The 12,633-nt window shown below is 39.6% G+C and overlaps 2 protein-coding genes across 4 annotated transcripts; one reads left to right on the plus strand and one right to left on the minus strand.

Moving 5' to 3' along the window:
• Positions 1-42: 42 nt before the first annotated feature.
• Rtel1 (Regulator of telomere elongation helicase 1) lies at positions 43-4,722 on the plus strand. Its single transcript, XM_031983179.2, has 11 exons — positions 43-185; positions 263-686; positions 761-1,016; positions 1,087-1,658; positions 1,755-1,961; positions 2,032-2,194; positions 2,273-2,530; positions 2,610-2,849; positions 2,951-3,451; positions 3,523-3,667; positions 3,751-4,722. Exons 1-11 carry the CDS (start codon positions 53-55, stop codon positions 3,828-3,830), a joined length of 2,979 nt encoding a protein of 992 aa, XP_031839039.2. The 5' UTR covers positions 43-52; the 3' UTR covers positions 3,831-4,722.
• Positions 2,532-10,146, minus strand: LOC116429828 (transmembrane reductase CYB561D2). 3 transcript variants are annotated; one of them, XM_031983192.2, is made up of 3 exons: positions 9,987-10,146; positions 6,363-6,549; positions 2,532-5,626 (listed from the first exon to the last, which is right to left on the minus strand). In XM_031983192.2, exons 2-3 carry the CDS (start codon positions 6,522-6,524, stop codon positions 5,105-5,107), a joined length of 684 nt encoding a protein of 227 aa, XP_031839052.1. In that variant the 5' UTR covers positions 6,525-6,549; positions 9,987-10,146; the 3' UTR covers positions 2,532-5,104. The 3 variants fall into 3 exon arrangements, with proteins under 3 accessions (XP_031839052.1, XP_076227910.1, XP_076227911.1); XM_076371795.1 differs by having other exon boundaries at positions 3,076-5,626; positions 6,363-6,622; positions 9,987-10,145; XM_076371796.1 differs by lacking the exon at positions 9,987-10,146 and adding an exon at positions 9,477-9,623 and having other exon boundaries at positions 3,076-5,626.
• Positions 10,147-12,633: the final 2,487 nt, after the last annotated feature.

Here is a 12,633-nt window from a genome sequence, read left to right on the forward strand (position 1 = left end):
GTATATAATAAGAAAAGATTTTAATAAACTTTGTAAAGTTTATAATAACATAATGCCCGAAGTGACGATTAATAATGTTATTATTAATTTTCCATTCAAACCATATTCTGTTCAAGAAGATTATATGGCAAAGGTGATAGAATGCCTTCAGAATAGTAAAAATGGTGTTTTAGAATCTCCAACTGGTACATTTCAATAAAATTAATTTTGTATACAGAAATGCTCATTGAATTATGGAGATTAAATAATATAAATATTTTAGGCACGGGGAAGACACTCAGCCTTTTGTGTTCATCTTTAAGTTGGTTATTAACTAAGAAAGCTCAACTGCAGGCAGAAGCATTAGTAGGGGCGATAGAAAAACCAAATTTTGGTGGACATTTTTTCAATAAATTAAATAATGAACTTAAAGGAGCTACAGGTGATTCAGAACCTTCCCCAAGTTTTAATTGGGCTGCCCCAAAAATTATCTATGCATCTAGGACGCATTCACAATTGTCACAAGCAATGCAAGAATTGAAAAGAACCGCTTATAAACATGTGAGCACAGCTGTATTAGGATCCAGAGATCAGCTTTGTATTCACCCAGAAGTTTCCAAAGAAATTAATTCTTCTAATAAGATACATATGTGTCACTCTAAAGTAAAATCTAGAACATGTTTTTATTATAATAATGTTGAAACAAGGTAAAATTTTTACATACCTGAAATACATAATACATTCATAATCTCAAAAATTTAATTGAAACTTCGTTTTTTAGGAAGGATGATCCCTTTTTTAAACAGGAAGTACTAGATATAGAAGATTTAGTGAAAGCTGGTCAAAAATATAAATGTTGCCCATATTTTTTATCTAGGGAACTTAAACAGAATTCAGATATCACTTTCATGCCATATAACTACTTAATAGATGCAAAAGCAAGAAAATCCCAAGGCATAGATTTGCAGAACCAGATTATTCTCTTAGATGAAGCACACAATGTTGAAAAAACATGTGAGGAGGCAGCATCATTACAGGTATTAATTACTAATCTGATATCTGAAAAGAATCATTTTATAGAACTGATGTATCATAATATTTGTTTAGATATGTAGTACAGATGTTGCAATGTGTATTGATGAAATAACAGGAGTAATGGAAGACATGGCTAATAATACTCAAGAAAATGACTTCTTAACAGAAAATTCTGGAAATATACAAAAAGATTTTACTGCTGATGATTTATGTATTCTAAAAACAATGTTTATGGAACTAGAAAAAGCAATTGATGCTATAAAAATCATAAAGCGCGATGAAGGAGACACACATCCTGGTGGCTATATCTTTGAATTACTTGAAAAAGCTCAAATAACACATGGCAAGGAACAGCTAGTGATAGAGAAGCTAGAAAAAATTGTTCTTTACTTAACAACTACAAGTACCTCTCCATTCGCAAGGAAAGGTAATGCACTCCAAAAATTCAGTGATCTGTTAAGAGTAGTATTTAATAATGGTAACAGTATACGCTATAGAGAAAAAATCAAGCAATGTTATAAAGTGTATATTCAAGTGGAGGAACAGAAAAAAAATAATAAAAAGGACGTTTGGGAAACAAAGAAAAAAGTTCCAAAAAATGAAGGCAAAATTATTAGTTATTGGTGTTTTAGTCCAGGATTTAGGTGAAGGCAATATTTAATTTTTTATTCTTGTATCTACAGTAATGAAAATGTATTGTACATTTATATATATGTATATATATATTTCTTTTTATGAAGTATGCAACAGTTAATCGACCAAGGTGTACGTTCAATAGTTTTAACAAGTGGCACATTATCTCCATTAAAACCATTTATATCTGAACTTGGGATACCAATTGATGTTCAATTGGAAAATCCACATATAGTTAAAGGGGACCAAGTCTGTGTAGGTGTTCTTAGCCAAGGACCAGATAATTATACATTAAATTCTTCTTTTAACACAAGGTAATCATATTACAGATGCTATCACATGACTTGTGTATAACATATTATTTAAATTATATTATGTTTTTAGGAATGATCCAAAATATATAGCGTCTCTTGGCCGAACGATACTTAATTTTAGTTGTTTAATACCTCATGGTTTGTTAGTTTTCTTTCCTTCATATCCAATAATGCACAAATGTAAAGACGAATGGCAAAATACAGGTTTGTGGACAAAAATCGCAGATCGTAAAGTAATTATCTTGAAAATTCAGACATGACCTCGTTTCGTACATTTATAGATGTAATAATTATTTATTTACATTTACTAGTCCATTTATGTGGAACCACAACGCAAGGATGGATTTACAAATGTTATGAACGAATATTGTGAAAAAATTAAAGATCCCTCTTGTAAAGGAGCAATTTTTATGGCAGTTTGTAGAGGAAAAGTGAGTGAAGGACTCGATTTTGCTAATGCAAATGGTAGAGCTGTTTTGATTACTGGCCTTCCATTTCCACCTTTAAAAGATCCAAGGGTGATATTAAAACAACGATATTTGGAAGAGATAAGAAATAATGACAAAGAAGTAACAAACACATCAATTTACTTTTAACACATGAAATATAGATTAGGAATTTCGTACATATTGTTGCTGATTATTTTAGGCTTTGTCAGGTCAACAGTGGTATCAGCTTGAGGCATCACGAGCTGTTAATCAAGCTGTTGGACGAATTATACGGCATAAAAATGATTATGGAGCTATAATATTTTGTGATTGTAGGTTTGACAATCAAAATTTCAAAAAGCAGTTATCCGCTTGGTTGAGACCTTATATTAAAAAATTTACCAATTTTGGAATAATTACAAAAGACCTACGAGAATTTTTCAAGTATGCAGAGCGTACCGTAAGTCTGCTTATTTTGAGAAAATAAACAATAATAATAAAATAGAATACATTTTCTGAGAGTTATAATTTGTATTATCATATTAAAAATTTTATTTTTAGTTACCACAACCAAATATGCAATCGAATGCAAATCGCATTTCGGTGCCTGCAACATCAGCTTCTTTTGATACAACTGTGACTCGAGCTGGACAAAATATTTCAAAAGAGAAATCTGAAACGACACGTTCAATGGAAGATACTATTCGTATTTATTCACATGTTAATGAAAATGAACAGAATAACAAATCGAATGAAAAGAAGAAAAAAAGTTTCTTTGAGCTGTTAGCAACAGAATCTAAACCTGTTATTAATTTCAGCGAATCGAAAGCGGATAAAAATTATAATACATGTGAACTAACAAAAGATATCACTGAACCCCTTGCAAAAAAAAGAAAGATAAAAGTGTTACCATTAGAATTCAATGCATGTTTATCTGCTCCTTCCACTTCTTCGAGTGTAAGTACAACAGAAAAAGGCAGTACGAATGCTTCTCAAAACATACATGAAGAACCCGCCGACAGTACTGATAAGAAAGCTGTTGTTAAACCATATCTAAAAGAGGTAATTATCTATTTATAAAATACTTATTTTACTAAAAAAAAGAAAATGTCTCACGTGGAACATATTTTTAGGTAAAGCGTTCATTGTCGGAGGATAATTATAAGATATTTGCAAACATGATACAAGAATATTCAAAGACAAACAATTTAGATAAGTTGTTAGAGACACTTGAAAAGTTATTTCTACCAAAAGAAGAATTATTTCACTTATTTGCAGGTACATTCCTAATTATTATTACGAAAGCAAATTGCAGAATACCAATGGTTTCAAAATATTTAAAAATATATTTGAATTTTTAGGATTTAAACATTTTATAAAAAAGCATCATATTAGTGTATTCGAAACTCACGTTACTCGTTTAAGAAGCAAACGGTTATGACGTTGAAAGTATTAAAAAAAAACAACAAAAGACTGATGTGCCTTAATATAGTGATCATTAACATATTCAACGCTGAAGAATTATTACAATCCAATCTCAGGGACAAATATCACTCATCGCATTTCGTTATTTACGATCGTGTTCTGGTTGATACGTATATACATTTATACATATCATTCATCGATTGATTTTGTAAACTAAAAATTGTTATAAACATTTCTCAGTAAAATAAAACGTTTCCTATGAAGAAATCATTTCGTTGTTTTCAATATTTGGCAATGATCATGGTAAACTTAAGAAGAGTCAAAAACCACGTCAAGTATGTATATATATAATATCGAAAAATAAGTAATTGCATTAATATACATGTACGTACATTGCATTGTGGAGGATATATACATGATGTAAATTTTATGTATGCATATGTATGTGTCAATACATGTGTTAATACATATATGTATATATATTCTAGTCTCTTTCTTTTCTCTTTTTCCTTAACAGTCGCTCTTATAAATACTATTTAAATAAATCTAATAAAACATTTTCCTTTTATCAATGATTTCGACAGTGTTTGTTTTGGTATATTATGTTACGACATTTGGGATGCACGTTGACAGTACGTTGAACACAATAATGGTAACAAAAAGGGACACTGTTCGAAGCAAAGTCGATGAAACGAACGTTGTCAACTATTTCAATCATTATTGAATCTCGAAATCTGAATTCTCGAAACAGTTTCTCTGGGCAACTATTGAAGGACGGAATGTTTTAAATTTAAGTAAATGAACTGTATCTCGTGCGTATAAAAACAAACTTAAACTGAATATCCTTACACCTTTAAGTCGTCAGAATTTTTAGAAATGGTAAAAAAAAGCGTATTATTAAGTTAAAGTGATTTGGCAAACGAAAGCGTCACCGCGATATCGTCTATACGACTTTATCTGATCGTACGTGACACGATAAGTGTAAGTTGCCTACGGAAACGCAAGTAATCAATTGCATAAATAACTGGATTAAAATTTCAGCTCGATATCCATTATTTCCACCTCTAATGGAATCGAAGACGTAATCAAGTTCACGTTCGCCGGTTCACTGGTAAATAACTTCCGAGTACAGTGACCATCCTGCGAACGATCCCTGGACCAAGCTTTATCAAAAGTAACATATGCACTATCTAATTCCCTGTTACGTTTCGAAATTCCATTTTACCAGCTCCAAACGAAGCAATCACGTCGATGACATTCTGTTAATTCCGTTGGTAGCTAAATTATCGATTAAGTGGTGGCAGGGGGTGGTCCGAAGACGACTTTGCTTCTGGAGACAGCGCCCAACACGGGTTTCAGCAGGACGAAGAAGCCAGCGATGAAGAAGGACGCGAAAACGAGGCTCCTTCCGGTTTCGGTGCCCGGCCACCAGCCGGTGTAGGTGCCAGTGATGATAGCAGCGAGCAGGAGGATCGTGACAACGATGCCACCGAACGCGTGCATGATCTTTAGGAGGACCGGCCTGAACCGTGGGTAGAGCCATTTCGGATTGTTCGTGACGACGCCGAAGCCGGCCGTCAGGAAGGCCAGGATGATGGTGATCAGGCCAAGTATCGAATGAGGCGTGGCGAAATGGTGTCTGTTGTTTTCGATCTTGTTCACCACGATGATGATCAGACCGATCAACACGAGACTCAGGCCTATCGTGTGAAGGACCCAGTGCATCGTCACGCGGTTGGCCCTCGAGAGTTTCGAGCTGATGTACGCCTCGCCGGAAATGCTGAACACTGCCTCCATTATCAGAAGGCCGACCTACGGGGAAGACCAAGTTAGACAAACGATTCGAGGGCAGACTTCCTCGGGTAATGAAAAATTCTCCTTGTCTTGAGACGCGCGAAATCCTCTCGTCCGTAGTGGTTAAACATTTGCTAGTATAAACACGTTTCGCAACGCGTGGCTGCAATAAATTCCTCTTATATGCATTCGACATGACACCGTTACGTAAATTTTTTCTTTCAGTTCGCGACTTGCTGAAGTGGAAGTCGATAAAGTCAAACGAATGGCAACGAAATCGGGATTTGCGTATTTCACCGGCGAATTACGTTTGTTCAGTATATTCGAAGAGGAATGCATTGAACGATGTGGTCTTCTAGAATTTGGAATGCCCTTGAGGCTAATTAAATGGACGAAGAACAATGAAGTCATATCGTCGAGCACGTTTCTCCAGTTGAACGAGAAAATCTTTAACTCGAGACCTGTATGATTCACGAGATCCCAAGTTGTATATAGTATCTTGAGTATCTTGAGCATCTAGTGAATCTTAAACGGTTCCTGGTATCGAGATAATCCATTTATTGTCACGTTTCTTTTATTTTTTCAATTAGTTTCACTTAAAATATCTAATTCTTAATTCCAGTTACAGTAAATTGGTTTTTAGATAAACTATTTGTGCTCTATTCTTCTATAGATTCCTGGGCGAATTTTGAACGTTGCTGTTATAAATTTCGTGCTCGATCAATGGGTTAGTTAATTAATTGCGTAAACTTACACCGACGCTCATACAAATGGGGTGCCAGGAGAAGAAACTGTACTTTGAGAAGGCAAGAGTGAGTATGTATATCACTGGCGCTATCAAAAGGATATCCGTGAGGAATGAAAACGTCATTGTCACGGGACTTGGTGGTCCTTTGCCTGCTGGAGGGTCGGACATCTTTGTTTCACCCCTCGCTTCTCCACTGAAATGAAAATTTCAAGTGCAACAGTGTTATCAACGCGAAGAGATTAATGATTCCCCGCTGAATTGTTTCGCTGAAAAAAAAAATGAAACGTTAAACGATCCTTATCCACGTGGATAACGAATGTTGTTCGTTTGACAATAAAAGTATCGCGCACGAGATGCCGAGACGTTAATTCCTCGATTCGCAGGAGGAAAACAGCAAATTCTTTTGACGCAACTGCTCCTACGATCGTTTAGATGCGCGGCATGTGATTCATTGCTAATTGCGCGGCACGATTCCACGTTCCTTTCAGCATCCACTTGGGCGAACCGTCAGAACCTCTGTCTTTTAGGATTGCACAAGCCTGAACTTAATAAATGGAACTACTGATTAAGTAGACGCTCATTCGGATCGACGAATCTACTACTGCCATCATTTCCCTGGCCTTCGTTTCCAATAATTCGAGCGACCAAACTGTCGCCCTTTTAACACTGCAACGGCTTAAAACGATCCAATTTAGGGTTTCTATCATTGAATCGTAAAGACGATTTTCTGGTAAATTACAACATAAGAACCTCGAGCAAGTACAAATACGCAAATTGATCGAAATATTCAGATTTTTCGAGACAAGTCTTCGTGGATGAATATTTTTAGGCTTTTCACCTTTCGTTCGATAAAACAAATGTCGAGCACTTGAGCATCTAGTGATATCTGGAAAAGGACACAGCAAGTTGACACTGAACTCGAGCTATCAACGCTTATCGCAGTCCTCAAAGTGTAATAGACTGTGGATTACTCAATCAATCATGTATCGAGTACATTATCATCGGTACGTGCAACGATAATAGACATTTTTCACATTGCAACACCTGGTTAGCTGACATCGGCATTGAATATTTGACATTATCTCGCTCACAGGATTATCGAGTTCTATCAATAACGCCTCTATCCGTGTTCCAGACTATAACAGCGTAATTGTTGCACATAGTCACCGGTTCAAGTGTTAACTGGTGTAAATTCTAGCGAGCGTTTCCTTAAATTGAATGAACGAACGGTCGACTATGAACGGAAGGTTTCAGATAACTGACACTTATGACGAGTGTCATTAGAAAGCAGAGTGCAACTCCTTCAATTTCCCACGTTCCACTTCATTTTTCAAATTGAACGACCGCATCGCGCCAGGTAAACAATTTCGAAACAAAAAGGACTTTTACAAGTCTGTCCTAACTAGAGGCAAATTGTCGAAATTCAATTATTATGGGAACATCGACGATTCAGTGGAAATTCGCACGAAACGGTCAATTGCAATGGAAACGTACTTGATATTGACACGGTTATCAATGTCAGCTGTCCGCCCGGAATTCCGCGTCAGACCATTTTTCCTTCTATCAGAAAAATGCAGATGCGAATGCTTCTTTCTTATCTAATGTTTTCATTTGGAGAGAAATTAGATTTATTGCGCGGGTATACAGCGAGACGGATTAATTTCTACTTCATCTCGTTTCTAGACTTGTATAATAAAAATCGATATTGTTGTTGTCGCTGTTACCAATTTATTTCTTTGCGTTTCTTCCAAATTGTTGACAGTATATACTTCCACGAGTTTAATAACAGTAAAGTATGGAAAGAGATTGAGAAGCATTATAGAAATATTCAAGGTGGAGCAAAAAAAGTAAACAGGCGTTAATGTTTAAAAACTCTTCCGTTGTGGTCGCTGAAAAAAGAACCGATGCGAAGCGGAGATTAACATCGAGACAGAAATGAATTCAGACGAGCGACCCGTCGGTGAGCAGAAATTTAGAAGAAACAAGGAGTACTGCTTATTGTGTTGCGACACGCTGTGTGAATCTTTATCTCCAACAATCGCAGAAGAACTTTGTGCAGAGGGATTTCAATGAAATCAACATTAACGAACTGCACAAAATTCTGGGTCTTCCGAGATGAAACGTGAAGTCAAGAACCGGAATTCCGGTAGAGTTTTTTTCTAAAAAAATGGAAGATAAATTTAGACGAAATTCAGTATCAACCATTCAATCGCAAGAAAACATCGTGCAGTCTGATCAAAGGAAGAATGAAGGTCTGTATTTTCGTATTACAAGAAAAACTCGCGTCCCGAATGATCACGGGCACGGTAATTGCAATGAAAATCGCGAAGCCTTCAATTTCTTGGGTATAATCAACCACGGTTGGGATGATTTACAATTAACCTAGAGAAAATCGTGACGAGACTGGCGAACCGACCGAGAATTATCTTCGGGAATCCCGGGCCCGTTAATCTGGCGATGCGCCGCGGAACGCAATTATGCTTTATCGTAATATAATCACGCCCGTCGCGAGCATTTGATTCGTGACCCATGACGGCACACTTTTTTTTACAAGCGCGATCCGCTTTCACGGTACGAATGAAATATGGCCGCGGCAACGCGCGAAATCGCGTGTTTACATGCCGCGCGGGTGTAGAAAAACAAGAGGAGGAAGAGAAGTGGAACACGTTCACTCGATTTCTCGGTATCGAGATAAAAGTATCCGGAAAGTTTAGTCCTCGTTACGTAACGGGCCGTGTTAAAATAGTCGCGTTAAACCAGAATTCGGAAACCGTATTGAGAAAATAATCAATGCAGGTCATCAACTTCTGCGCGTTCCCCGTTGTCTACTATCGGTTGCTCCGTTTCGTTACGATTCTCGATCGACGTTCAACTGTACGTTACCGTTGAAAAATATTTTAAACGTCGGATTACGATGTCGTAATAAATTATTGCTCCAGCACTTAAGGCGCGGCACACCGGTGCTCCCGTACTCGTGCACTCTACATTGTCTCGTAAATGTAACGCTATTTATGCGTGCATTGCGTGCATCGTTACACGTTGCCGTTTACTTTGCGTGTACCGCCGCCATTCAATTATCTACGAGCACACGGTAAAGAATAAACAAGCGAGAAGACTTACTTTCCTGTTAACTTGTCCCACTGACCGGAATATATGCCTCTTTAATTTACGAAATCCCCAGGAAAACGACCGACCAACGAGTTCCGAAAAACTCATTCGAGCGCGTCGAGGTACAACTGCATCGAGACCTTTCGAGGATGCAAAATGCGCGTCGCGGAGCCTCGAAACGCAAACAACGGTGAGTTTTAACTGGCGCCGTCATCGAACGTTTCGTTTCACAGGTATTCGGTAGTTAAATAATGACGCGTAATTACGTTACGTTATAAACATAAATGTTTCAGATCGGTAATCCCTCTTCAGGCTTCGTTATCTTCGGACTCCCGACGAATCGCTTATGTATATTTTCGGAATTTCTCGGGGGACACGTAATTATCGGGGGACGAGGACCGTCGGAGGAGCAATCGGAGCAATCGAAAGTCGCTGTCGGAGTTTGGAAGTGTCTGTGATAGGGCCGCGCCGTTGAATAGACGCTCGATGAATCTCGCGAGAAGAACCGCCCGCGGGTCTCACCTCAAATGCAGTCCGATGGGAACGTTCAAAACAGCGTCGCGTTATCCTTCGCACACGCGTTAGACGGAGCACGGATCGACGTCCGCGGCTCGACTGATCTACGCGGCGAAGCATGCTCGCGACGATCTATCGCTGCGTTGCCGATACTCCTTACAAACGACGAGGAAAATCATCGGAGTAAACGCGGCCTTGGCGCGACTAATAGCCACGATCTTCTCCGGCTCGTATAAAATGGACGCCACTCGCGTGGACCGTGGTAGAGCTTGCCCGGTGCTCGACGCACTCTCGCCGCACGGATGCGTCGCGGCCGTAAAAATGGCGTGCTCGTTAGGCAAGAATTATTGAAATCTAGGGATTACGTGCGAACCGAGATAGCAGAAAATGAACTAATATGGAAATATTGAACGAGGAGCGATATGCATTTTTCATAGTTTCCCTATGAATATGGATAAAGCTGCTTTATCTGTGAAATATATAGTTGTTTAAACTTTGTGTATTATACGCGTCTGACGCCAAAACCATGTTGGTGGTATTGTTTTATCGTTAGCTGCCTGTTTATTTGAAACTGGTGGAACGAAAGAATATGATAAAATGAGAAATAGATTAGTTTATAAGTTAGTTAGTAGTTTCTTTAAAATGAGGCAATTGCTTATTGTTGCCAAGCGTTGTGCCACTTGTTTTGTCTATCGAGGAGCACAGTTTTTTTGGGACACTGTGAGCATCGGACGCGCTCGCTTGGAGGCAGTCAATTTAAGCCGTGCATTAATACTACGTTGCGCTTTATGGCGGCATTTCACCGGCACTGGCTGCTGATTACAAGACCACGTGGCCGTCTGATTACGAGGGATCGTCGGCGAGTGTTTTCCTTCTCTCCGCCCACGCAATGGAGGTTTTTTTTTTTCGGTCGATACGGCGAATTCGGTGGGGAAACGGAAAGATAAAAGTAAAGGTTGGAGTGTTCGCCCGTTCTACACGGGGCCACGAACTTCCTCGAGCTATTCGGAACGGCAGTTGATTTCCCATCGGATACGGTTTTCGCCGTTGCATTGTCCTCTCCCGCGTTCACATGCGATCTCGCAATTGAAAGTACTTGTTGCGTGAACTTTGTGTTTCCTTTCTTCGAATAAAAGGGAATTCGAAGCGCGCGTTCCATCTCTTCCGCGCGTTGTTCCCCGATTGTTTATCGGAAAGTTCACCTCCGCCTCTTATCAATTTCGGGATCCGAGGATTTGCAAATTAGCGTCTCTAATTGCTTCCGCATTCCACACGGTGCAATTAGTTAGTGTACACCGCACGAAACGCGGATAATAAGATGATAATGGTCGTCGCGTTGCCGATCAGCGCGAAATTGATCGTTCGCCGCGAGACAATGCCGTTAGTCGTGAACCTCTAGCTGCTCGATGGACAATGTTCCTCCATTGACCGTCGCGTTAGTTGTAATTCCGACGAGCGAGCGCGTCTTTCATCGCACAGGCCATTTGCTGCGGCGGAAGTATGCATGGTCAGTTGATACGTATGCACGCGAGCGCATAAATCGGCCTCGAAGTACGTCGGTATGTACTCCGATTGCTTATTCGAGGCGTGGATGCCAACTATACCCTGATTATGCAAATATTCGGCGGTAATAACATTAACAATGCCGGCGACTTCATGCACGCATGAATCCTCCTGCCTCTGCTAAAGCTGCGATTGTTGGAAGGCAATCGTGGATATTCCCGCGTTGAACGGCTCCCGATTATTCCTTACAGAACCCGCGTCGATTAACGCGTAAAGCACAATTTAGCTCGCGGTAATTGAAACGGTTTATTCGCCATTGTCGAAAGTGGGGCACGAAGGAAATGTAAAACGACGAAGACGAAGGCAACCGCGCTCGGCGAAGTGATTTTTCTAGCCGATCTCCGATTATGTTCTTCTTGCTTTCTACACGGAAACGGGAACAATCGATAGGGAGGAGAACTCAATTAATTTTTACCGTTCCGGGCAACCATAAACGGCGAGGATCATCGGCGCGCCAATTGAAACACATAAATTCCCCCCCAGCTCGACGAAGAAAAGTATTTGCCGTATTAAATTCGAGGAGAGCCTCCGCGGGGAGGGGAGTCAGCATTTATCACGGGAAGTTTTCTCTCCGTTTTCTCCGATATTCCGTCGCGCGACTTTCAATACAGATTCGACTTTCCTTTGACTTTTTCTATCGGCGGTATCTGCTGCGCAATTTGGCGCCGCAGAAAGCCTGATTTATTTCCCGGCATCGCGGAGTGTCTAAAGTAAATGGATCCCAGGAACGTAGCAACAGGCACTGGGACTAGCCGGCCACAGTTTCAACGGAGGAAAACAGAAGCAGGGGGAAATCTGAGTCAGACGTCGATTCACGAGCGATCGGCTCAGATATTTTTGCAGTGACGCGGCTTTGTCCGCTAATTGGACATTCTCTAATTGGCCGTAACCATCGTGTCAGGCGTTGATCACTGTCGCGTGCTCTCGGCGATACGCAATAGCCTAAGCCGAGTTTCCGAACTGCAAACCGTTATTGCGAAAAAGAAACGAGAAAGCAGAAATAGACAAACGAAACACGCAGAACAGCAACTGCACTTCGTCCTCAGTAGATAAATGGTACAATATTCGATCGATAAACGTGTGTTGTAAA

The sequence above is a fragment of the Nomia melanderi genome, chromosome 10 (genome assembly GCF_051020985.1).
Source record: "Nomia melanderi isolate GNS246 chromosome 10, iyNomMela1, whole genome shotgun sequence".
Classification (NCBI taxonomy): Eukaryota; Metazoa; Arthropoda; class Insecta; order Hymenoptera; family Halictidae; genus Nomia; species Nomia melanderi.

Bases quoted from the DNA above. Each gene is read 5' to 3' on its own strand.
- Rtel1 (XM_031983179.2), top strand. From the start codon at position 53: ATGCCCGAAGTGACGATTAATAATGTTATTATTAATTTTCCATTCAAA. The intron at 186-262 runs GTACATTTCAAT...TAAATATTTTAG, and splicing joins TGTTTTAGAATCTCCAACTG to GCACGGGGAAGACACTCAGC. The intron at 1,017-1,086 runs GTATTAATTACT...ATATTTGTTTAG, and splicing joins AGGAGGCAGCATCATTACAG to ATATGTAGTACAGATGTTGC.
- LOC116429828 (XM_031983192.2), bottom strand. From the start codon at position 6,524: ATGTCCGACCCTCCAGCAGGCAAAGGACCACCAAGTCCCGTGACAATG. The intron at 5,627-6,362 runs GTAAGTTTACGC...TCTTCCCCGTAG, and splicing joins CCATTTGTATGAGCGTCGGT to GTCGGCCTTCTGATAATGGA.